Below are 25503 nucleotides of genomic sequence, written 5' to 3' on the forward strand. Positions count from 1 at the left end.
GGAGATGCCTAACGAACAATGTAGAAAAGGCGAAAAGAATGAAATATAAATAAAATAAATAAATAAATAAAAAGTATAATAATTTGAAAATAACAATAATAATAGCCACCACATTACTTTAAAGTTAAAAGCTACTCAAAAAAAAAAAAAAAAATGAATAACAAAACATAACACAGTTAATTATAAAGTCGTGTTTTAGAACAAAATGAATTGTAATTTTTTATTTCTTGTAATAGTTTAACGTTCTGCATACATTAAATACACATCGTGTACGATATGATATTTTTATATTATAGTGATGTTAGTCACAAATCGTCAGCCATATATAGGTATATTAATTATATAATATATATATTACAAGAAGCACACATAAACTTTTAAAAAAAATAAATAAAAATTCACTATATTATAGTAAGTAGTTTTATTATACATTTTTCAAAGAAATAACAAAATACACAAACAAATAGTGTATGTTTACGTCGCGTACACTTGTGTGATATGTGTAGAGAAGTTATAATTTCATGCAAAACCATGAAAAATAATATCAACACGAAACATAAACAACAAACTACCAGAAAAGAACATAATAAATAATTATATACATTATTTTAAGAAAAAAATGTACTGAGTGGGCCACTAATAATCTTTAAAATGAAAATATATAGTGGAGGGGGTTAGCATGTTATTTATGGGTTCCATTTACACCGAAATAAAGCTACCTTGACAGCCAAATTCTTCAATATCGTGGATATAACTAGCCCTTTAGTACATACTTTTTTCAATAGTAAAAATATATTTAACTAGGCATAAATTCGTCGATTCTAACTATTGGAAATATGCTCCTTATCGCACGTTATCGTTCTGATTTGTTGGACATCGACAACCGACTATTTTCATCTAGGTTACCAAGGAAACTAAAACTTTTTCAATCGATTCAGCTTGCCATGAATTTTGAGAATATGAAAAAACATTTTACAATCTGTCAATTTGTAATTATTGTAAACAATTAAATGTTTTATTATTTAAAAACATTGAGTTGTGAAAGTTATCTGAAGTTAAAGATAACAGAGATAATTTAAAGTAAGAACAAATAAATATTTATGTTATGTCATAATAAATATCCTGATCAAACCAATCGTAATATACGCACATTGGGTTGACTACTAAATCAGAAGTATGCATTTCTTAAACTAATTTTACAATTAATTCATACAGAAAAAACTAAAAGTAGCTATAAAATTATATTCTTTAAAGAAGTAAACAAGTATTTGACTTCTAAAATTAATACCTTAAATTTTCAGAAAAGCGCTGCATTTATAGTGTACCAAGGTACGAAAAGAATATAGTTCCTACTAGGTGTTCCACGACACTTCTCGTTCCTTTTCAAGTTTAGTGTTTCAAGTAAAAGATTATTTTCTTATTTTATTTAGATATTCTTTTTTACCATTGATGACCATTTATAATCTGAATTTTAATAATATTAAAATATATTTTTTACAATATATTGTTTTCATAAATAAATAACAACCATCTGTTTTAATACAGAATCATGAATATATCATCGAATACTTATTTTGTGAATTATAACTCATTATATAAAATTAGTTTCTTAATGATTCCAACGGCCGTCCTGTACATATATAATAGTTTTTTAATACAATAGTTAATGTTTATTATTTATTATTTATGATTTTTTTTTGTTTTCTTGTATTTCTATACAGTTATTGTGTGTATACTTTGCAACAATTGATATATTTATTTGTTACAATTTTGTGCTTCATTAGTGTATGTATGTGGGTGTGTATATCCAAGAATTTTATTGAATTAACTAGCTGGATATATGCAACCTCATGTGCTGCACTCATTTATAGTATTGCTACCTAATTAATCTACATCAGCTGTACTTGCCAGACACAATACAGCAAAAATGTTCTTAGATAAGGCGTTTTTTTGAAGATTCTAAACTATTTTGATAGGTATTTTTCTAAGAACTGTCTATCACACTTTGTTCAAATTAGTGTTGACTAACAAAACAAATCATTTGATCAGTTTGTGAAAAATTTCCTTATCCTTGCGTTTTTATAGTTTTTGTAATTGCACTTAATTTTTTGTTATAATTGTTTAACTTATGGTAACGTATTAAAATAACATTTTTGTTTAATTAGTATGTGTAAAAACTATTTTCACGAAGAGAAATATTTTCTCTAATAACGTTTTGCTGCATTAGAGTGTATTGATTTAAAAATTTCTAAGGTTGTAAAAAGTACTATTTATAAAAAAGCAATTGAACTATGATTCTACTTATATACTTATATGTACTCATAAAAAAGGATAAAATAATCAAAAAGTATGCATCATATAAAAGAACGTCCACAATTCTCAAAATAAGAGAACCAGATCATTTCTGTTCACAATAGAAAACCGTATATAAAAGATAATTTACCCAATCGATTCCAATTCATTGAACAGCATTATTATAATTATATTACCATCCGAAATTGTGTTCTTTTTGATTCGGTGTAGTACACTGAATCTAAGTTAGAAAAGGCTAGTGCAATTAGATTTTATAAGACTATCCTTTTCTGTTTACATGAGTAAATAGTTTATAAACTAGCGTAGTAAAAGAACATACAAATGTATTAATATATACAGCACAACCTATTTACTACGGTAGTTGTAGAATTATATATAGATCTGTGTTCATCTCTTTCAATAAGTGGTAATAATTTTATTTATTAGGGGGTTGATGAAGTAATAACTATATCGACCTCGTCATCATATCTAGCTTGTTAAAAGGGATGTTCGCACAGACTAAATAATATATAGCTTCTTCTTTTTTATTATGATAATACTCATCCTATTTTATGTTCACCCAATTTTTTTTCGTACTGATTTATGTTACGATTGAAATTAGATTTGGTCATATTGATTTTTAAGAATGAAAATTATATTTTTATGAGCTATTTTATTTATAGCGCAGCTTTGTTATTCAAATCATATTACAAACCAATGACAATGAAAGTTTGGAAAAAAAATTAAGTTTTTTTTTTTTTTTTGCTTTAGTATTGAAATCATTATTTATTCCCGAGTATTTGGAATTTTCTAATTATTATCAATCCAATTTCTGTGAAAATTGAGAGATAAATCAGAAAAATGTTTAAGTAAGAACGTAAATTAAAAAAAAATTATTTATAGCAAGCATATTTAACAACATTAGAGTTACAAAAATTATTAAAATTAAGTAATTTTCATTTAATAATTATAAGCACTTAAAATCGGGTATAAACAGATACATGACGTCTATATATAAGCATCCTTTTTACCACTAACGTGATATCAAACGTGAATTTTAAACTTAAACTTTTAAAATATTTAGAGATATGGTGTTTATCATCAAATTAGTTACAACTAGTCAAAATGGTATTAGGTACAGTTATAAAATGTCCAAATTTGAAAACAAATTTACGAAAATAATGTACACATCAAGATAATTTTAAATTTAAAATTGAATTAAAACAAATTTATCTAAAAAACAAGTAGAAACAAACAATTTACTAAGTAAATTGTTGAAATATAGACAGTGTTGATTACTCTGCCACATTACACATATATACTTGACACATATATAACTGATATTCCCATATAATACTACTGTAAAATTTGCGCATAGTTTGCGCTCACACGGGTGAACAGTGATGTTTACAAAAAAATGTTTCTAACAAAAGTTGTTTTTTTTTATAAGGCACATTTACATTTAAACTTTTGTTCTATCTCTAACGGTTTACAAGATGGATCCTACGGACCCAAGACCCAATGGACCTATGTTGCTAGTATCAATATTTTTAAGCGTTACAAACTTGGGATTAAACCTAATATACCTTGATATATTTAATATACAAGGTATGAAAATCTAAGAGAATATTTATTTGTGAATCTATAAAAGCGAAGAGAATATATACTTGAACATTATACATTTGACACATTTGCAAATAGACAAATTAAAAAAAAAAAAAAATAGAGAAATTTATATATTTTTGATTAGAGTTGGTTTGTTTTTTGAATACGTATATAGATGCAATAATAATTAATTTAAATAATATAATAAGCTTTACAAATATATTAAAATATTTAAAAAATAATGATTATCTTTTCTTTAATTAATGTTAATTCGTTTTAAACACATTCACAAATATAATTAAGATGAATATTATTATAAATAAAGTATTATGATGATGTGTTAGATAGAAATATTTTAAAATAGTATATTTTCTCATTTAATTTTCTAATATAAGAAGTATTAATATGTAAATAATTATCTTTATCTTTATGTTTTTAAATATGATTAATTAAAATAATATTTAATTAATTATTATATGTTTTTTAGTACATTAATTGGCAATGGAATACATACAACATTTGTTCTTTTTAAATTATCATAATTTTAATTGTATGTTCGGTGTTCAATGTGCAAAGTCCTTATTTTCATGTATCAAAATAAATAATAATTTTGGATTTGCACTTGAATGTACTGATTTGTACCGATGCGTATGCATCTTTCAGAAAAATTGAATGGTCCCAAAATTTATTTTTTCACTTGCTGATTTTTGGTCAATTTGTATAACTTTTTAGACTTTTTTGATCGATACCTCGTACGGCTCAAGTACCGTTAAAAAAATATCGTTTTTTCAAAACTTGTTTTAATAGATACACAGCCAATTACTTTAATAAAAAACCTAAGATTTAACAACATTTATGATGTTAAGTAAAAAAACCTTTGGCGTTAATTCCTAAAAAGTAAAGTTATTTTTTCTCAAATATTTGTACTGAAATAGCTCGAAAACTATTGATTTAAAAAAATTTAGTTCCGATTTGATGCAGATAAAGTATTTAAACTAATCAAACAAATTACATAAGTTAAGCCAGTTTATTACTTGTAATTTGATCTCCAATGATCTCGTCCCATAACTTGCCAGAAGAATTTTGGACTGAAGTGGGTATAAGCGCTTTTGAGTTTAAATTCCAAAGAATTATTCTATTCGTTTGCGCATCAAAGAATTAAACTTTTGTCAGAACACACTTATATAATAAGACTTCAAACAAAGTATAAACGTTTAATTTTTAACAAGTATCTTTTCGTAAAATGCATTATATTCATTTAATGGATTTATAAAAATTATAAATATTTTTTATTATGTATCTCTAGATATGTGATACTTATATTTTAAAGAGAAAAATAATTTGCATACTAACTGCTTAATTACGAAGTAGTTCAAAGTTCGATGTCTTATTATAAACAGAATTAAATATATTCAAAGAAGTTCTATTACTTATTACCTTATTTAAATAAAGAACAGGTTTTTAGAAAAAAAATAAAGTTATAAAAATTTATTGATTTTCATTTTAAAAACATTCAAATTTTCCTCAAAATATTGTAAATTGTATTTTAATTTAATTGTGTAGTTTTATTTATTACAATATTTTATGTTTTAATATTAAAATATTAAATATATTTTAAATTATATTAAGTTGTTTCAAAAACAAATAAACATCATTATTATCCAAAATTAACATTAAATTTATCCATAAAATCACATGGTATCATAAAATGGTAATTTTTTAATTATGTTGAAAAAAAAACTACAGATCGATGATTAACTTATTTCCAGTTTATCCTAAGCTATTTGCAATTTAAAACCAAGACCGTCAAACTATAATGATCAGTTGATTTTGTTGCCTTAATTCACAGGGGATTTTGAAGGTATGCCATCTGTGATATCGTTAATCACAATATTTTGAATAAAACGTTCAAGATTTTCAAAAATTTTTTCATGATATTTTGAATATTTACTATAGGATGATACTGAATAGTCCCTTCTTAATGATGAATATTTAGAAAGATATAATTTACGTTCTTAAGGACTTCCAATGTGGTTATATTATCCCCATAAATAGATAGTGTCAATCAGTTATGTTATAGTGCTCATGGGAAAATGTCTCCTTTCCACTTTCTGTTGGCTCTAAGATTATGTCTTGCATACAAAGCTCCTCTTTTTACAAGTTTTTATTTAGTTTCACCTGTCCCGTTATCTGTCTGTAATCAAATATTGCAAGTCAAATTTGATCCACTTCCTGGTTTCCGATTGAGCTCAAATTTTGCATGCGCATTTAGTTTGGATGACAATGCATGGTAAAGTTGGTGTCCTGATTTTCCCATCGCTTCCACCGTATTTGATATATATACATTTTTTTAGTCTTAAATCAAACATTTTAGTAAAAAATACTTTTAAAGGCACAAGCTTTTATTGTACTAAAAAGTATAAAATAAGTTTATTTTCTAATTTTTATACAATAAAAGCTTGCCCATTAAACAGTTTTTATTATTAAAATTTTTAATATTACATTAGGATATAGACAGCAAATTTTTTGAAATTCTTGACGTATGTATCACCGTAGAAACTTGTTAAATATTCAAATTTCTCATTTATAAATTCATTTTAAAAGTACAATATAATTAATTCAAAAAAATTATATTAAAGCAAGCTCACATAAATTATGTGCTAAATTCTAACAATTTTTTTGTGATTATTTTAATAAATAAAATAAAACAAAGCCATCATATAATATAAAATTAGAATATTGAAGGTAATATAACTACCTTAAATATAATAAAAGTAAATGTATGAAAAAAAATTAAATGTTAACAATAATTATATTCCCACGTTATTAAAAATAATAATCTAACATAATATTAATAGAGATATGAATAATTAAATTAACCTAAAAAAATTATAAACAATTAAATTTAGTTCAATTGATAATATAAATGACTTTCAGTGGTATTTATTACCCAACTATATATATATTTATTAAATACAATATTTAAATAAATAAAAAATAATAATTTTATTTATAATCAATAATAATTATAATAACTAATCATATTTACCTATTATAAAAAGTATTTACCTTGTAATACATAGAAAAAAATGTTATTTATAGATATTAAGTATACATATATATACACAAATTAATTAAACGTATATCTTTTAATATTTTTTAATAATGTTTAATTATTGTTATTATTTAATAATTATATTTAATATTAAATATTAACCGTAAAATATTAATAAAATAATGTTATTATTTTTAAAAAAATTGTAGTTTTTGGACTTTTAAGGATGTTTATTTTTATCGCACACAGAAATTTTTAAAATAATTAAAAACACTTTTCTTAAAAGTAAAAAAATATAAGGCCTGCATAAAAATAACCCAAATAAGTTTTACAAAAATGGAATTTTTTAATTGTGGAGAAAAAACAAATTTTCAACTGTTAATACATTTGTGATTATAGTTTGAAAAACCTAAACACAGATATTCAGTAAAATCTCCTAAATATCGGGAGGTAACTAAATATTTTTTTTTTTAAACTCAATTAAAACATTAAAATTATTTTAATTTTCTAAATTTTATTAGAATTAAAAATATGTAAAATGTATTTTATGTGTAATATAATATTTTTAGATTGCGTGTATTGGTCACACTTGTCGTGTTAGGGCGTCGACTGCATTGCTACTGCAATTGAAAGCGGCTGCCGGAAGTATTTAGAAGAAAATTCTTATCTTTAAATATATTATAATGTATGGTAAACTACCCTTTTAAAAAAGTATATACTACATACTTACATTTGTAGGTATATACTTTTTGCATATTAACTTCCCTTATACTTAATATTATGTTGTTAATACCTAAAGTTCATTTCTATAGTACCCACATATTGATGATTAGCTAGTTACTTTATACTTTACCCCGAGAGTCACTCAGGACAACCAAACAGAATGACCATGTATGTGGGAGAAATCATATCCATAAGGGATTTCCCCAATTGTTTCAATATATCGCTTAAAGGTATCTCAAGCATTACGTGTAAATATGGCGCATGAACTGTCATTGTTGTAGCAACGATATTATGCCAAAGAGGAAAGCTCGACAGTTACAATTTTTGCAATTTTGTTTTATTGGACAGTCACATTCAGAGATTAACGTTTATAATTTTATAAAGTTTTGAAAAATTTTGCTAATAATTTTATTTTGTCGGAAGCAGTTTTAATATATTCCAAAATTTTTCTTTAATTTTATTCCAAAAAGGTGCTCTTACAGAAGGAACAAAATGTATACGTTGAAATGTAATTTTGATTATTTTTTACAATAATAAAAAATGCTTTAGGCAAGCCATAAAAACCGTACAATTTAATATTACTTTTTTATTACGTTTGATTTGATTTCTTGAGGACATGACGAGCAAACACGTATATTTTATAAAATAATTACAATGGACATTTTAAATTGTAAGCAATATTAGTGCGGTTAAGATATATTGTTATATCGATAACCTGATTCTCCAGCCTAAGAGCCTACTTCTTGGATCATTTACAGCTGTTGAAGAAATAATGTACGTTATGTCGATCGATTTAAATAAGGACTGTTGTCAGCAAAAACTTTACTGTTTACTTTACTTGACTTACAAGTATTTAGAATGTTTGAGTATCCAGTTATGTGAGCTCTCCAAAGCGTAGCTGGGCAGGCTTTGACTTTGGTTTACTCTTTATGGCTTTTAACAAGAAAGGTGTGTTCTGAAGTGTTAAAAATAGTTAAAATACTTCAGTGACTACATATATGAGTCTAAACAGAAAGTAGTTTACTGTTGTAAAAAGGATTACACGAGGAATTTTAATTTACTATACACATGTCAATGATACGGTTTGGGGATGGGGATCATTTTGTTTGGTTATTCATCTTTGAATTTCTTCAAGGGTTACTATTTTTTGTAAGTGATTTTAATAATGAAAAAGACCATTGTCCATGTTTCCCAGATAAATCTTTTAATTAAAAAAATAACTGGTATGATACTCTGTATTCACACTGAGTGAGTCTCATCTCCTAGAACATATCTCTCATGCTTACTCTCATTGGAGGATACGAAAACTAACTGGAGAGCTTACTGAGTAAGAAGAGTAACCAGTGCCCACAAGTGCTCTACAGCATTCCTTTTTTTTGTGTATAAAAAAGCTTGTATTGTGTGTACAAAGGCAAGTGACTTTGTTGACTTTGCTCACATCGAAACTTTCTGATATGTTATTTAGAGAAAATTCAGAGTTGCACTTCAAAATATTTACTTCTATCTTTTGAGATAGGTAATATGTGTAATGTATTCAATCGGATTTCTGCAGTGGCTACAATGGAGTGGTAATCTTACTACTGAGTTTTTAGAATTAATACTTTAGTAACGTGCTGCAAGTCGAAGTTCCAAACGTATAAATTTCCGCAAAATCTAAAGATGATCGTTACTTGTTTCTATCCAAGTTGAGAAGCTGCACATTTCTATGAAGATTGAACGGTCGTAGTTTTTATGTCACCTCAATAGTCTACGAGGGCGTTTTCAATAGATATGATATGATAACAAATAGCGTTTTCGTTCTATTTGACATCATTAAATCGTTATGAATCAAGGAAGTGGTAAGATGGTTTTCCAAATCAATATAAACGATTAATCAATCAGCCTGTATATATGGGTATATAATATATTATAATAATATACAAATAAAAAGAGATATTATTATTGTTTTGGCATGAAATACCAATTACAAATTTAGTGATCTCATGCAACAATAAACGATATAACGTTTATAACTCAAACTCAATATTAATACCTCCATATAATAATGTTCAATGCACGGTTACACGACGACTCCACCCTCTATTTAATGTATACAAACTGTTTTTGTTGTTTTATTATGGTTTATATATAAACTGAACCAACTCCATCATCATCGTATTATTCAACTCACGATTAATACTTTTTTTTATATATATTATAGATGTATTTATATTCGATTTCTATATATCTCTTTGGTACTGTACGTAGCTATAATTATTATAAATTTATATACATTATACGTTCATTTATATACATTTTATATAATAATACCAGCCAACTTTATATATTCAAATAACCACTTTATATAATTTTTTTAAATTTATATAATTGTTCATCTAATATTTTATACTGGGTGTTCGATTATAATAGGATCTGGTACAAATCATCAATAATTTATATTTCAGTAACAATATTTGGAGAGAATAGTTCAGTTTCACATTGAAATAAAGCTTAAATAAGAGCCAAATCTACAGCAATTTGAAGTTAATAAAGTCGTATTTGTGTGAAGTTTTTCCTTCGGATTAAGTTGGCTTAAAATTTAACAAATCTCCGACAAATTTTTCAGGTATGGAACCCTAAGCTTGCACTTGAAACATATCTAAGAACACTCTCCATTTAACTAATTTTTCTTTAAGGACTTTTCAAAACTGAACCGATTTTGAAGATCATTGCCATTTTAAAGCCCTAACACTCAGATACAGCAAAATGCTTTTGTTGCATCGAAAACGATATAATTATACACTGACCTTGCAAGAACCTCAACATGCAAAAACATTTTCAGTAAAACTGTTTTTGTATAAATAATTTTGAATGCATTTATTGATTAAGTGTCTTTATGCAAAACCTCTTTATACAAAACGTTTCCATCATAGACTGAGTGATCAAAAATACTTTTTTTTTTTAGTAATATTAAATCTTAAACATAAATTACTAATAAATTTTGTTTGTTTAATGTGCATTTAATGTTTAATTGTTCCTATCAAATACAAGTTTAAACAAAGTTTTAAACAAAAATGTTTTATCTTACAAGTTACAAAGTGTTTGGAGATTAAGTATGTGTTGAGCTTTCAAAGAAATACTATGATTTCATATGAATGATGTTTCGTATTTTATAACATTTTGTGGTTGCATTTTGTATATTTAACGATATCGATTATAAACGAATCTATATTATTTTTTAGGTAATACCACGTTTATTACAGCCATTTTATTACTTACTCTATCTATACATATTTTAAATTTCTGTAGGGCAATTTTATGCAGAGGTTTTGTATTTATAATGCCATGATGTACATCAATGATCGATCGTAAACTTTTTAATATCACATATTATATATTCATGTTACCATTTTCTCTTATCTTTCATTTTATACATTATATTTTTAAATTATGGTAATCATATCTGTTTGTGCCAAAATGGCACCTTACCTATTATATTACCGACATACATATTTTTATTATTACTAATCATGAAAATTTGTTTAGAATATTTTAAATTATAAATAGGAGAATAACAGCCCAAATATTGGTTTTAATTATGACTTTAACAAATTAGGAAAATTATTTGCCATGCAGCAATCTTTCGTTCGTAATTTAATTTGGATAACAGGTTTCTATGATAATTATGTTTCAGCAAATTAGAAATCAAGGCAATGTACAATAATGTAGTCAAGCGAAATTTACAAAATTTATAAAACCCGCGAGAAAGTTTTCGATAAAGGAATCCTAAACTTCCACTTGAAACGTTTCTAAGAACCCTCCTCTGTAATTTTCTTTCAAACGAAACAAAAAAAAGGTCCATCCGTTTAGGCGCTATGATACCACAGACAGACAGGCACACATAGCGGTCAAACTTATAACAACCCTTTTTTGGTTCGGGAGTTAAAAACAGCTGTACATAATCTCCCGCCTAGGTAAAAAAATAATAACGTTTAAATCTCAAAATCTAATCCTTTTTCAGGTTAAAACCAGCTTTAAAACGTAAATTATTTTGTTTAGAACGGTGACAAACATTTTTAGTAGTATTTAGAAAACATTAGTCATACCATAGTAATTTGACCGACATATTGAAAAATGTGATCAATTAAGAAAATTAAAATTTTGGATATAGAAAAGAGTTATATAAATTTTTGATCCTGAACGATTTTAAACTTTAAAGTGTTTTTACAAAAGTTGTTGACGCAGCTTTGATATTTTAAAGATTTTGCTATGAGTTAATTATTAATGTATTCATTTGGTCATATAATTCGTACCATACCAATTTACCTAAAATAAATAGACTATATGTCTAGTCATAAAGATTATCTGTGTTGCTATAAAAATTAAAATAAACTGAGTACTGTATGTATATAAAATGGTATACATTTAGTTTATACAATACATGGTATGATATATTTTACAAGATACAAAAACTTTATTGCGTGCTATTAATTTAATACGAATGCAAATTGAGCAGTTTTTTTATAATTTATTATTTAGATGTTATTAAGTAAAGTTACCATTTTATAAAAAACCGTTTATGTGAAGAAAAAAAAAATCATGAACATAAATGCTACAATTAGATAAATACAAATAACTATTTTTCAATTGACATGCTTTAGAAGTTTTTTATATATTAAATAACTGAGATTATTTCATATATGTATATTTTTAAATAAAGAGTTTTAATATTTAATTTTCCTGTTTTAAACTACAAAGAAAAGAAAATATTTAATTTATGACCGTATGTTTGAAGGTATGTCCGTGATTTTCTTGAACTTTTTTACTTGATGAATTGATTAAAGTAAGGTTTATAATTCAAACAAGGTTTCAATATTGATCCATTAAATCATTCACTAAGTTCCAGATAACGCCGCCGAAATTGCCAGCCGAAAAAGCAAGTAAATACGCATGCGCGTTAGTAGTTATACTTCTTAGTGCGATCTATTCTATAGTTATAGATAAAATTTCAGTATTTAAATTTACCGTATAAAAAATTGTACAGCGTGTCATTTGATATTGAATTATTAAAATTGAAATTAAGCATTGTTTATGAGAAACAATCAAAAGTTGAAAAGAAAAATGGTTCCATGCCATTTATGCTAATACAAAAATATAACTGATTTTTCGTTTCAACTAAAATTAACCCGTCCGTACTCGTCTTATGAGCATTTTGCTCACGCTCGATTTAAAGCATAATTAACTATTATTTTTCAAATTGTATATATTGTTAAAGCTTTTTCTATCTTCAAATAATTTTACCTATTTTCAATTATGAATTTTTAAATCTGTCTACAATTTCTAAAAATATATGTTTTCGAGTTCTTGAGAAATCGAGAGAATTTCTCTCACAATCCCAGTTATCATAACAAATCCAGTAACCCGAAACCTCCTGGTTTTTATTGAGTCCAGATTATTGAGATTCTACTGTCCATTGCTTGCGATCTTCATTATATATCTATGCTATGGTATACGAATGTGCTATAAACATTGCATTTCCTGATCTTTTCTCAATTTAAGTCTCACTAGAACCGGAAAACCAACCTTTCAGTCCCTATGCTCTGACGCATCCTTTTAACACTACTATTATTCAAATTAAAAATCGGATTTTTATTACCTACATTATGTAAATGAAATTTGAAAAATTAATACAACTGTAAAGCTTGAATGTATAACAATAAAATTCCCCCCATTAATATATGTATGGTTTCTGTACGTATAAAAAAATATAAAGAAAAACAACAAACTGAACCGATTAAGTGCATCATTTTTTTTTTTTTTTTTTGAAGTTGCAAATAAAAAAATCATTTTATTATACTGATTGACTAATAACAAATAAAATAACAATAAAAGTGAGATAAATAGATATATTAAAATATTAAATGAATAAAAATGACAAAACAGAACATATAATATAGAAATGATAATAATTATTAGGGAGGGTTTAACCAAACTATTATCAACATGTTAGTTTATAGTATTTATTTATTAAGGGTTGTATACACATTGAAAGTTACCCCTTAACATACTACCCACATGTAAATAAATATATTCATATATACATACACATATTATGATTTATATGTCATTACAACATTCATTTGTTTACAATATAAATTTTTAAGTGGGGTGCGTTCTTCTTGTTATTAATTCGATTTATTGAATTTGTGGTTTTATGTATAATGTCAGTGAAAGGAAAGGGTTCAATATTATTAATTGTTGGAATAAGTTTTCAAGTGTTTTTTTTTTTTTTTTTTTGTAATTTTACTTCCATGGGAGATATATTCTAATATTTTCCGTTTTAGCAAATTAAAAGAATAAAATCTTTTTTTTAACGTTATTATAAAATTTTTTATAGAAAGTTATTATTTTTAACCCGGAAATTGAAACCGAAATTTCAGTTTTAATCATATTATTCTTAAAAATTCCAAAATTTGTGTTAAGCTTATCTCTTTACCACTTTTGTATACACTTCTAGTTTCATAGCCGCAATAAATACCTATTCACAATGCCTGAATAATAATAAACAATACCTCAATAATATTCAAATAGATGTTCCAAATTTTAGATAAATATGGTGGAAGCGCAAATAAATACATTTGAATATTATGATATAATAAAATATATAATTTATATGCGTTTCCACCATTTATTTCATGGGTTTCAATTTTTTGGTGCGGAACTCTCAGAAACATTTTGTAGTCGATCGAATTGTGAAACTAAACCATTCTCGCATCCACTTGAATACATACAAAAAATTGGTTGATCCGTTTAGGCGGAGTTTAATTAAAAACACCGACAAAAAGTCTTCAACGTGCAAAAATAAGTTTTCTCATTTAAAAAAAATCTACTTTCAGAAGTCTTTCCTAAGTTGAGTTCTACAAGCATGAGAAATTTTGTAGAAATTTACCGCTAATCTTTCTACCATAATATCAGAAATTGTAACTTTTTTATTTTGGTTGGGATCGATAGATATTAGAAGTAATTTTTATTGATGATAAGGATGAATGAATGTATTCACATTTGAAATCAAATCAAGACGTATAACTTTAAAATTGCTAATCAAAAAAAGTTATCGGTCTGACCTTTAAGATTCATATTCATGGCGGCTTGTTCTGATCGTTATTGTTTGAACTAGGTTACAACATCATGTGTATGTTGAATAGATTTGCTGATGCAGCAAAGAATTTTTATATGGTTTGTTTATATGTCTCTCGTTTTTGTGTTGTTCAATATATTATTGAAATCGATTTGTAACAGTTCATAAATTTTAAATAAAAATGTTTTTAGAAGAACAAACATTTTTATTTGTTTGAGTGAGTGTTTGGAGTAAAAAAAATGTTTGATATCGTAATTTTTGATGTTTCTTTTTTTTTTTTTTTGCTCTGGTTTTTGAATTATTATTTATTGATTTTTAAATAGAGTAGTTTATTTAGTTTCGGCAATGGTGATAACGATTTTAAGTCTATAAATATTCCCATACACTAATATTGGTTTTGTGAAAATATAAATCATAATTTGTAAACGGAATCGATTGAGATGTGATAGTTTTGTGGAAACCTTTATATTACAATACGATCTAAAAAGGTTGTGGGTAATTGAGACCTATAAAAGAGGGTCATAGTTTAGGTGACATATAGGAAATTTATATGTAAAAATATTTATTAATACCGATACTTGTTTCCAAAAATTGGTTTTCATTTTGTGATACATTTCTACACCTATTTCTGTAGTTTTATAATTTACCAACATTTATTAATTTATTTCTTTTTACGTTGACATAAAATGCAAAAGGGGAAATTTAAAATGAAAAATGAAGCTTCTTTTTAATAATTGCATGTAAATAGTTCACGAATTACTTTTTCAAGTTTAGTTTCCCAAAGTTTCTCTTATTTTGTTAAACAAAAGCTTGTCTTTAAAAATTGGTTAAACACATATTTTTCTTTTTCGAGAAACTCTTTTTTTTAATACTCTTTAATTTTCATGATTTGTTTTGCCTTTGACCCCTGTTTTTTTAATTTTATGCTATTTGGCAAGTTTTACGATCTTGTTTCGCAAGTTTGGATAAAATTGTTACTTGTACTAGAAATTAACAACACAAGACATTAATATTTACAAAATAATTTCAAAAATTATGCAAATATATATAATTTAAAGATTAAAATGTAGCCTTAAACAATCAGCTAATTAGTGATATTATCAACAAAACTAGAAACAAAAAAAAAAACCAGTTAATAAAAGCCTAGCTAAAATATACACAGTATATATTTAAATACTATTTAAATAATAAATTTATATATACGCACACTTTAATTTTCCGTTATTTGAAATAATTTTTTATTAAATAGCACTTTATTAAATTAAACAGAAAAATTTTTAATAAACTCAATTATATACTTTGCTTTATACCAAAATACCACTTAGATAGTATGTATCTGGGCAAATGGTCAATAACTAAGGTTGGAGCGCGAGAAACCTAACACACTAATTCAAACTTGTACCAAAATTGTTGGGTTTTAGAAAAATATTTCTGACAAGAGTTATTGATATTTTTATGACAAACATTTATCTTATAAGTTTTACTCTTTCTTGAACAGTTTTCCAACAATTTTTTTTGAAGAACATAACTTTTTGGGATATAGATATGGGATAATTTTATTTGAAAAGACTAGAGTATAAATTTAATTTTTTCCATGCCCCGTATCTACAGCGCATAAATTACATCTTATAAAAGTAAAAAAATAGTCTTTAGTGCGTTACTTACATATCACCGTTGTACAAAAATTACATTAATAAGCTACTTTTTTCTTAAAAACAATAATCGTAATAATAATAATAATTTTTAGTAATAAAGTTTATTTAAAAAAATATGAAAAATAAAGTTTTATATAATATTTGTTGATAATATTGTTTATAATATCATAATGGTTTAATAATGTGATTTTAATTTATGCTAAAATACGTAGCAATCCATACATATATTATGTTTATAATAACAGTTGAATAGTTAGTTAGTTATACTTTAGCTACCGCATAAAATAACTACCTTAATATTGACCACAAATTCATTTCATTCCTTTATAAAATATAATATTATAAATGTATTTTATTAAATATAATAAGATACATAAATATATAATTATGATTATTACAACAAGAGGAAAAAAACGCGTTGAAAAATCTACGAAATAAATCAATATTCTTAAACAATGTATTTCTGTACTATGGTTGCCACCACCTTTAATTGGTTTCTGTTCAAAACAAACCAATCAATTTTTATTAAAAAAATTGAAATTTTTGTTTCAAACTAAGACCTATTAGTAGAGGAGCCCATCACAAGTGTGTGACTTAATTATGCCTGATCTAGCAACTTTTTATCTACGAAAATTCTTTTAAGTGAGACGTTCTCTTTTAGAAGGCTTGAAATATTTTCGATCCCATGCATAAGCTTCAATTTTTATTATTCTAACAAGAAGGTAATCGAATATTAATCTGAAAATTACGGCTTTCTACAATTTTCAATCATTTTGTACCATCCTATTCATTTACTGAAATCACACAATCATGGGCATAAAGAGTGCCAAAGTTAAAAAAATTATAAGTTTAGTTCGTTATCTTTGTAAACATTATAGATATTTCCAAGCTTCTATGAGTCAAAATAAAGTCCAGACCTCTTTTTTTATTTCAAATATGAAATATGGGAATGTTGGCATTTTAACCTGTATTATTTCATTACATTTAGTAACTAAAAAAAAAGTTCACAATATTTCCCGCTTGTTTTTAAATGTTTTTTTTTTTTTCAATTAAATAACCAAAGTTAAAAATTCATATCTTTGACATAACTATCATACAAAATTTTAAAGATCTAGGTATGCTTTTTGGATTTTTGAAATATGAAAGGCTATCGAACATTGAATAACAACGGAATTAAGATATAATAATACCTATTTATATTGTTGCCTTTTTAATAAATGTAAGCACAAGAGACATTCTTTCTTAAGCTATGAATATATTTAGTTGTTGCTTCAAGCAATATTTTGAAATAATATATCAAAATATTTCTTTTATTTTAATTTAACACTGCGTACATAGTGTTTCGTTTAACATGTGTGATTTTTATTTATTTAATAAAACATATGTGAATCGGTTGTTCAGATTCATTTAATATGATCTACTGACTCCTTATTGAGCAAATTACTTTTTATTCCTATGAAATCACATTTAATGACCGAAAAATTAACTGTTTTTACTAACGACACTACTACCTTATTTAACCAATTTTTTATTCCAACCATTTCATGTATTGCTAAAAATACGATTCTTTCAGAAAAGTTTTCTTTTTGGATCAATATTTCAGTATCATACAAAATTTGACAGCTAATAAGTAAGAACCGCGTTACGGCCTTCACTAATTATCCGTGTAAACATTCTCAGTTTTTGAAAAGCGTGTTTAAATACGAATTTTAAATACCAATAGAGAACTCAGTCCTAAAAATATTTTTATAGGACAGCTTATTTAGAGAACTTAGTATATCTCTATCCCTATATATTATAAATGTGAAAGTAAGGATGTTTGTTTGTTTGTTTGTTTGTTACGCTTTCACACAAAAACTAGCGAATGGATTTTAATGAAATTGTACAAAAATTTCGAACGTTATGAAAGGGGGATAAGTGAGATCAAAAGATGTGAAGGCAATACAATATTTTTATTAATTTCGAAGTGAACACACTATATTTCTATAAATTATATGCCTACAGATGCATTCCATCAAACTTAGGTATCATAAGCATGTGTATAATGTCATGTAAAATTATAAGTGAAAGATTATAATAACATCTGATAAGTTTCTATTAGCATAATATTAACTTTGATCGTTGATATCAACTCTAAATTGCAACTGCAATATTATATAATTGTACATTAGTAGATAATATATCTTATATGTGTAATGAATCTTATTCGAAGTATCTAAATAGATAGCTGTCTAAATTATCAGATCTGATCTATGAATAGAAGTGAAAATACTTTAGAAAAACTTTATCAGTTTGTATTCTGTATTAGCAAATCCTTAATAAATAATCCGATCGAATCGGAACATCCTATTTCAAACTAGTTTTCTCTATAAGTAGGCTGGTACCCTTGTTTAAAAATGGTCATCGTTTTTTTTTTTTAGTTTTTTATAATAGACATCGAATGAGACTTTTTTAAGCGTTGAGATTAAATAGATAAAAATTTATTCTGCTATTTCATTGGGCTTTCACCATATTTTAATTTTGAAAACTTTGAAGTGCTTTTGGAAATATTTTAGATCTGTAGATTCAACTATCATACATATTCTTGTACTTTCTAATTTATGACTTGCAACTGAATTTATATATAATTACATTGGACTTGAAGTGTTATGTGTCGTATTAGATGATATTAATGCACCATTATTGAAAATTTGATACTCTATACATTAATTTCTTATAATGATAAAATTATTAACCATACAGATGTGAATGTTTTCTTTAAATTACGAAAAAAATAAATAAATAATTCAAAATTTTCATGAAATTTTAAAATTTCTAAACATTTATGATTTTTTGAGATTTTATTTCACATTAAGTGTATAATGCTTTTCAAAAATCAATAAAAAATACAAAGTGGGATGAAAAAAGGGTGATGTAAATAATAGTTTATTTATATTTTGCTGTTACATACAGTACATTTTTTTTGTAAAATATATATAATATACAACAATTACAAATGTTTATAAGTACAATCATAAACGCGATTATTTTTCAGTTAAGATTATATAAAAATTATTTTTAATTTATTTACTGGGATCATGTTGAACACATATTACAATAAATCTACATTAAATTTTATAAAACTTAATTTTCCTCAGCAAGCATTCAGTAAACGGTTTTAGAGCATAGAAAAATGTCCGGTTGGAATGTTGCTCTTTTCTATCTCTTTCTTATCTAGGATGTTCTCTTTCCATAATCCCTGGGAAAGCAAAATTTTATATGGAAACAAAGACGTTGGTCAATCAATAAATTCACACTTTCAAATGTAGTTTAATTTAGTAAAGAAGAGTTCTCTTAGCACTCTAGCACACTATTCTCTTAGATTTCAGAAATATTCGAGTATTGTATGAGTATCAGAAGTATTGTATGAGTATATCATTGTAGAGACTATATCGCAAGTAATGAAGTACTGCTTAATGGTCAATGGTCCCAGTATTTTCAAATATAAAATACATATATTATAAAAAAAAATTATATTAAAAGTAATTTCACATAATACTATATAAAAAACAAATCAGATAATATATATTATTTCTTTAGAAATTATATTTAATTATTTTTATAAACTCTTGTCATTATAAATCACGTTACGTTTTGCGTTTTGTTCCTGTAAGATATATGAGTTAATAATTAGTTGAAACGAAACAAAACATTTAAAAAAATTATTATTTTTTTTTAGTATAGAAATTAATGACTTTAATAATTATTTTTAATTATGAATATTATATAAATATAAGTTATTTATGTATATCTGATTATTTTGCTTTTTTTATGTATATTTATTTGAAGCAGTTCGTGAAGATTTAAATATAAAACATGTACTTAAAAGTAACTACTGAAAAAAATTAAATAAATGTAAAAAGTTAGTTTTTCATAAAACGTCTTAAGGGGTAATAGACCGCAAGCGCACGCTTAAAAAATCAACGTTGAGAATTTTTGCATCTCTTCTTTATGCCTTGATAGAAAAATTATTTCATAAAAAAACTCCAAGCTGATCGATATTCGCTTTTTTGTTATAGTAACAAGAAGATCATTGAATAGAAAAGTCGTTTTATCAGTCATTCAATAAATTCGTAGCCGTTAATCGACACCTTAAAATTTGCCCTTTCCGAGACCGGTGGTCTCGCTGCTAAAAATAATAAAAAACCATTATTAATAAATTTGAAAATTGCAATCAAAAATTTTTCGGCTTTTATGATGGATAACTTCTCGTTACTGAAAATTATCCTATGTAAGACCTGGTTCTGGAGGACATAAAAACACACCAACGTTTCCAAGTTGAGATAACTGTTTAAAGTTTCACTCATTTTTTTGCAAATTTTACTCTTTAATTGCAATTAATTTTACACTATCAACAAACTGATTAAAATTTCAGCTTTTGAATCCAATTCAGAAGACTAGTAAATGTCATATCGCCTATTAATATAAGGTTTTTGATAGAAGCCTAACTCACTAAAGAAGACTTTTTATAGTAAGATTTCAAAATTTGGAAAAAAAAATAATCTAAAAAAAATTCTTGTAATTTCATAAAACAAATCTTTTGTTTGAAATTATGATTACAAAAATAAAAGATAATAAAACGAATTAAATTAAATGCTTAAGTAATAGTGTAATTTATATTTTAATTAATAAAAAATGGACCACACGCCGAAAAATATTAGTAAATTAATTAAATGTATCTATAATTATTAAATATATGGATGGCTTTTTATATATCTAGTCAAAAATAATTAGAAAATTTTTTTATTAAATACAATAGACGAACAAAAATAAACCACTTTAAGACAAAAAAAAAAAACATAAAACCAAGAAGTTAAAAACAAAAAAACAAATATATATTGAAGAGAAGAAGGCTCCAATAATTATAAACCGCCTTCATCCATTTCCAATGATGATGTTGAGTGATTCTAATTACCAGGAGTTGGTACATCGGCGCCATCAATAAATGCTAAGTCATGCTACCCACCAATTGTAAGAACCGGCTACCTACATATTTAATATACATTTATCAATATCTAGGGATGATCATCATCATATATAGGATGGGTAAAAGACAGAGATATTAAGAGGCATATAAGAGTGACTTGGATGAAATAAGAGCTGTTTTAGATATTCATTCAAAAACAACTAGGTATATAATTGTTTACATTGTAGATTGTGTATTATAAAAGATCAGAAGCAAATCAACCAAACGGCTAAATAAACTTTCAAAATCATCCATAATATTGCTTGTGGTCTTTTGTGTATATGTATTTATCGATGGTTGGATTCTTAATGCTTTACCATCGAATTTTCTAAACATTTTCTCAAAGCACCTTGCAAAAGTAAGCATAATATTATAGGAAATAATCTTTGTATAATATACTTAACTGAAATAAAAGCGAGATAATTAGTTGTAGGCAGTTTTAAAAATTGTTACCTAACAGCTCACGCTATGCTAGTAGTATGCGAAACTGTGCTTCAAAATATCAAACTACTTCATGCTAATTAAAATGACAGAAAAAACTTGGAACAAAAAAGGATTAATACAAACTGGATTTAAATTAATGTATCTTTAATTAGCACGGTTGCCTTTAAGACTTTAGTTTAAAACTAACTCAGTTTTTATCCACTGTGAATTATTTTGTGAGCATAAAATTTTGCAAATATAATATGTAATTCTAACAGATATAAATTCTAGTTAAATAAATTAATTTTTAAGAATGAATTTAAAAAAAATTAAAATGATTGGCATAGTGTATACTTGCGTTTTCATTATTTAAAAATACTATTTAAAAATGTTCAATGAAAAAAGTTTAGGAAATTAAAAATTGAGTGAGTCCTCTTAAAAAGAAATACTTTTTTAACTTTGAATTTAGAAAAAAAACTCAACGAATTAAAGAAAATTGTGCTTTATTTTGTAGTCTAAATATTGAACTTTCGAACAAAATATTTTGAAAAGGCAACTGCGATCCCTGTGACATTGAATTTTAGGTGATTTCTGATACCTAATATTTGGATAGTTTGGGCTACTTTGAATTTATTATCATTTTTTCTCTGAATTTATCTGAAAAGTAAATATAATTTGAAAAATTAAAAAATAATTGAAGGCTAATCAACATTCAACGTATAGTTATAGAATTAGTTTAATTGAAAGTCTTCAACATTCAAAATCAGGTCTACAAAACAGCTGTGAAGAGCATTTGAACGTTATCTGCACAACATAATTTCAATGTGTTAGATAAAAGATAAAGAAAAATTTTCTTTAATACGTCAAATTTTAAAATATATCACTCTTATGTAGACTCTATTATTTTGTACCTTTAAGTCCACTTTTGAAAAAATTGTGTTGTCTAATTCAAAAAACTTTAATATGTCTTGTCTCAGTTAATTTTTATGAGTATATTAAATATTAAGAATCCTACAAACAGTATAGATTACTTTTGAAAAAAAATTAAATATTTCATAAAAGTGTTTTGCTCATTTTGTGGGTCACTTAAACAACGTTTACTTTTTTTGTATATAGACCTATAATTATGGATAAATTAGCGTGAAAAGCTCTAAGTCATTGTCTTAAATATATTTCAATATGCCAATGCCGCATTTTTTTTTTGTACTCTTACAATATTCTCAGGTATTCTTTAGTCTTCTGTTCTGTGTATACTGTATAGTTTTAGTTTAACAGTCGGGTAAAAAGGGTCCCTATTGAAAACGCATTAAACATTATGTGATGACAATACGTCAAAATATAATAATAGCCAACTGTTGTCGGTAACTAAAGACCCAGGTCACACACAAGTAATATAACTGTGCAACTCATTCAAAATTACCTTATTCATTGTTAAAACTGTTTTTTGAAAATACCTATGTTGTTAAATGATTAACAAAATTTAATAAGAAATTTTGTAAAACAATCATTTCCGAAAGATTTCATATTTTTAATTACTTTTATTTGGGAGTATAAGAAGTTTCGGTTTTAATAATTATAAGATGAGTTTTTTGTTTTTAGTCAAATATCTCTATCTCTATATCTATCTCTATATATTATAAATGCGAAAGTAAGCATGTTTGTTTTTTGTTTGTTTGTTACGCTTTCACGTTTAAACTAGCGAATGGTTTTTAATGAAACTGTACAGCAATATAGCTGATATATCAGAATAACACATGAACTATAATTTATAAAAATATATTTAAAAAAAATAAATAAAAATAAAAAATTTAATTTAATTTGACATTTGAAATTACCATAAATTACAGATTTCTGTAACAAATCAATATAAAATATTTCAAGGCCATCTTCTCTGATATACTCAATGAATAATTACTATTATACATTAAAAAAATAGTATATTTTAACTGTGTAAAACAATCCCCACCATTATTTCGAGTGTTCTAGAAAAGGGATAAGCGGGAGCAATCTTTATCAATCTTTACTTTTAAACCCAGCGAAGCGGGGGGGTATCACTCTAGTACTAGAATACACTCATCGGTACAGAATTTCGTCTCGATAGAATTATCAAAAAATTGAATTGAAGACGAATGATCTCGACTGTTTACAGCCCCAAGTAAACTTTTAAAACTTCTTTTAAAAATTTAGGTCAAAAATGATTAACTTAACCACTTTACGCCGAGGGTTGAAATGGTTGAACATATTTTGCATAAAAACTACTATTGACGCTGCAAGTTATTAACTGTCAATGTTAAATTAAAACTTTAGACTTGAATTTGCTATATTTCTTAGAAAAATGATCGCACAGAAGTGTAATTATTCGACGGGTAAAAGCTTCTGTGAGACTTTTGCCAGTAAACAAAATGATTTTGTTATTTTAAATTAATATTTTCTGTTATTTTAATAAAATTCTTTCTTTAAAGTAAGAATTTAATGCCTTAAAAAATACACACTTAAAATTTATAGAAATTTACCGAATTACAAAGCCCAAATGGCTGCAAATAACACACTTGTTTTAGATTTTAAAAAACGAGTTAATAAAAATCGAATAAAATAATTAATTTTTTGTTTGTTTTTGTTACAGAACAAAATGGAAACGACAAACAGCAGTTGGTCTAGAATTATTGGCAGAAGCTGGTAATTATGCAGCATTTCAACGCTTATACGGTGCACCACCATACGGATGTTGGTACCCACCGCAAGGTGGAGCACCAGGTGCTCCCGGTGCGGGTGCTGCTGATTTATATTACCGACAAGCGGCAGCCGCAGCGGCTGTAACGTTACAAAAACCATTGCCATACCGTTTATATCCACCGGGTATCGGTTTAACCGGCTTGGGCTTAGGTGCAACCGGCCCATCAGCACATTTAAGTTCATTAGCTGCAAGTAGTTCATTAAGTACATTAAGTAGTTATTATTCATCACCACCACCAAGTCATCCATCAGAAGTCATTCCAAGGTCTCCCAGATCGCCATCACCTTCACCTCAATCACCGTTAAATCCGGGTTCACCACCTGTTCGAATAGATTCTGCCGGACCACCACATTCTGAAAGTGATGAGGATACAATTCATGTGTAGTTTTAATTTACTGCAGTTTTCATGTTACAGGGATGTCCATATTCATTTGTTTTAAACAAAAAAAAGTAATATAATCGCTGATTTTTAGATTAAAAAACTTATTTATATGTAAAAGAAAAAAAACAATTCAAGTGATTAATGTGCGATTATATAAAATATAAATTGATCAACCGAATAAAGTTTTTTTTAAAAGTTCCATTAATTTTTGTTAAAATACTCATTGAGGACTTATTAGGTAAATTTATTTTTTATGGCGCTTCAAATTTCTTTTTTTTTTTTTATAAAATTGAAAGATATACCGAAATACACTTTTGGCTAAAACCGAAGAGTGATAAAGTAAAATTTTGGAACAAATTCAAAACTAAAAATTTTTTAAAAAAAGCTTGATTTAATGAAACGAATCGAAGCGACTTAATTGAATCCATATATGTAAATTAAGTTAAATATTTAAAAAAATTGATAACTAATTAAATATTATTGTCCATTAAAAAATTTGTTTTATATTAGAC

The 25503-nt window shown here is 25.7% G+C and overlaps 1 protein-coding gene across 1 annotated transcript in view; it reads left to right on the top strand.

Annotated features, from left to right (window-relative positions):
• Positions 1 to 25063, top strand: part of LOC123293225 (homeobox protein B-H1) — a 69113-nt gene extending 44050 nt beyond the window's left edge. The window contains exon 3 of the mRNA XM_044873972.1: positions 24499 to 25063. Coding sequence (XP_044729907.1) covers positions 24499 to 24994 — 496 coding nt within the window. The 3' untranslated portion in view covers positions 24995 to 25063. The remainder of the gene's footprint in view (positions 1 to 24498) is intronic.
• Positions 25064 to 25503: the final 440 nt, after the last annotated feature.

This window comes from Chrysoperla carnea, chromosome 2 (genome assembly GCF_905475395.1).
Source record: "Chrysoperla carnea chromosome 2, inChrCarn1.1, whole genome shotgun sequence".
NCBI lineage: Eukaryota > Metazoa > Arthropoda > Insecta > Neuroptera > Chrysopidae > Chrysoperla > Chrysoperla carnea.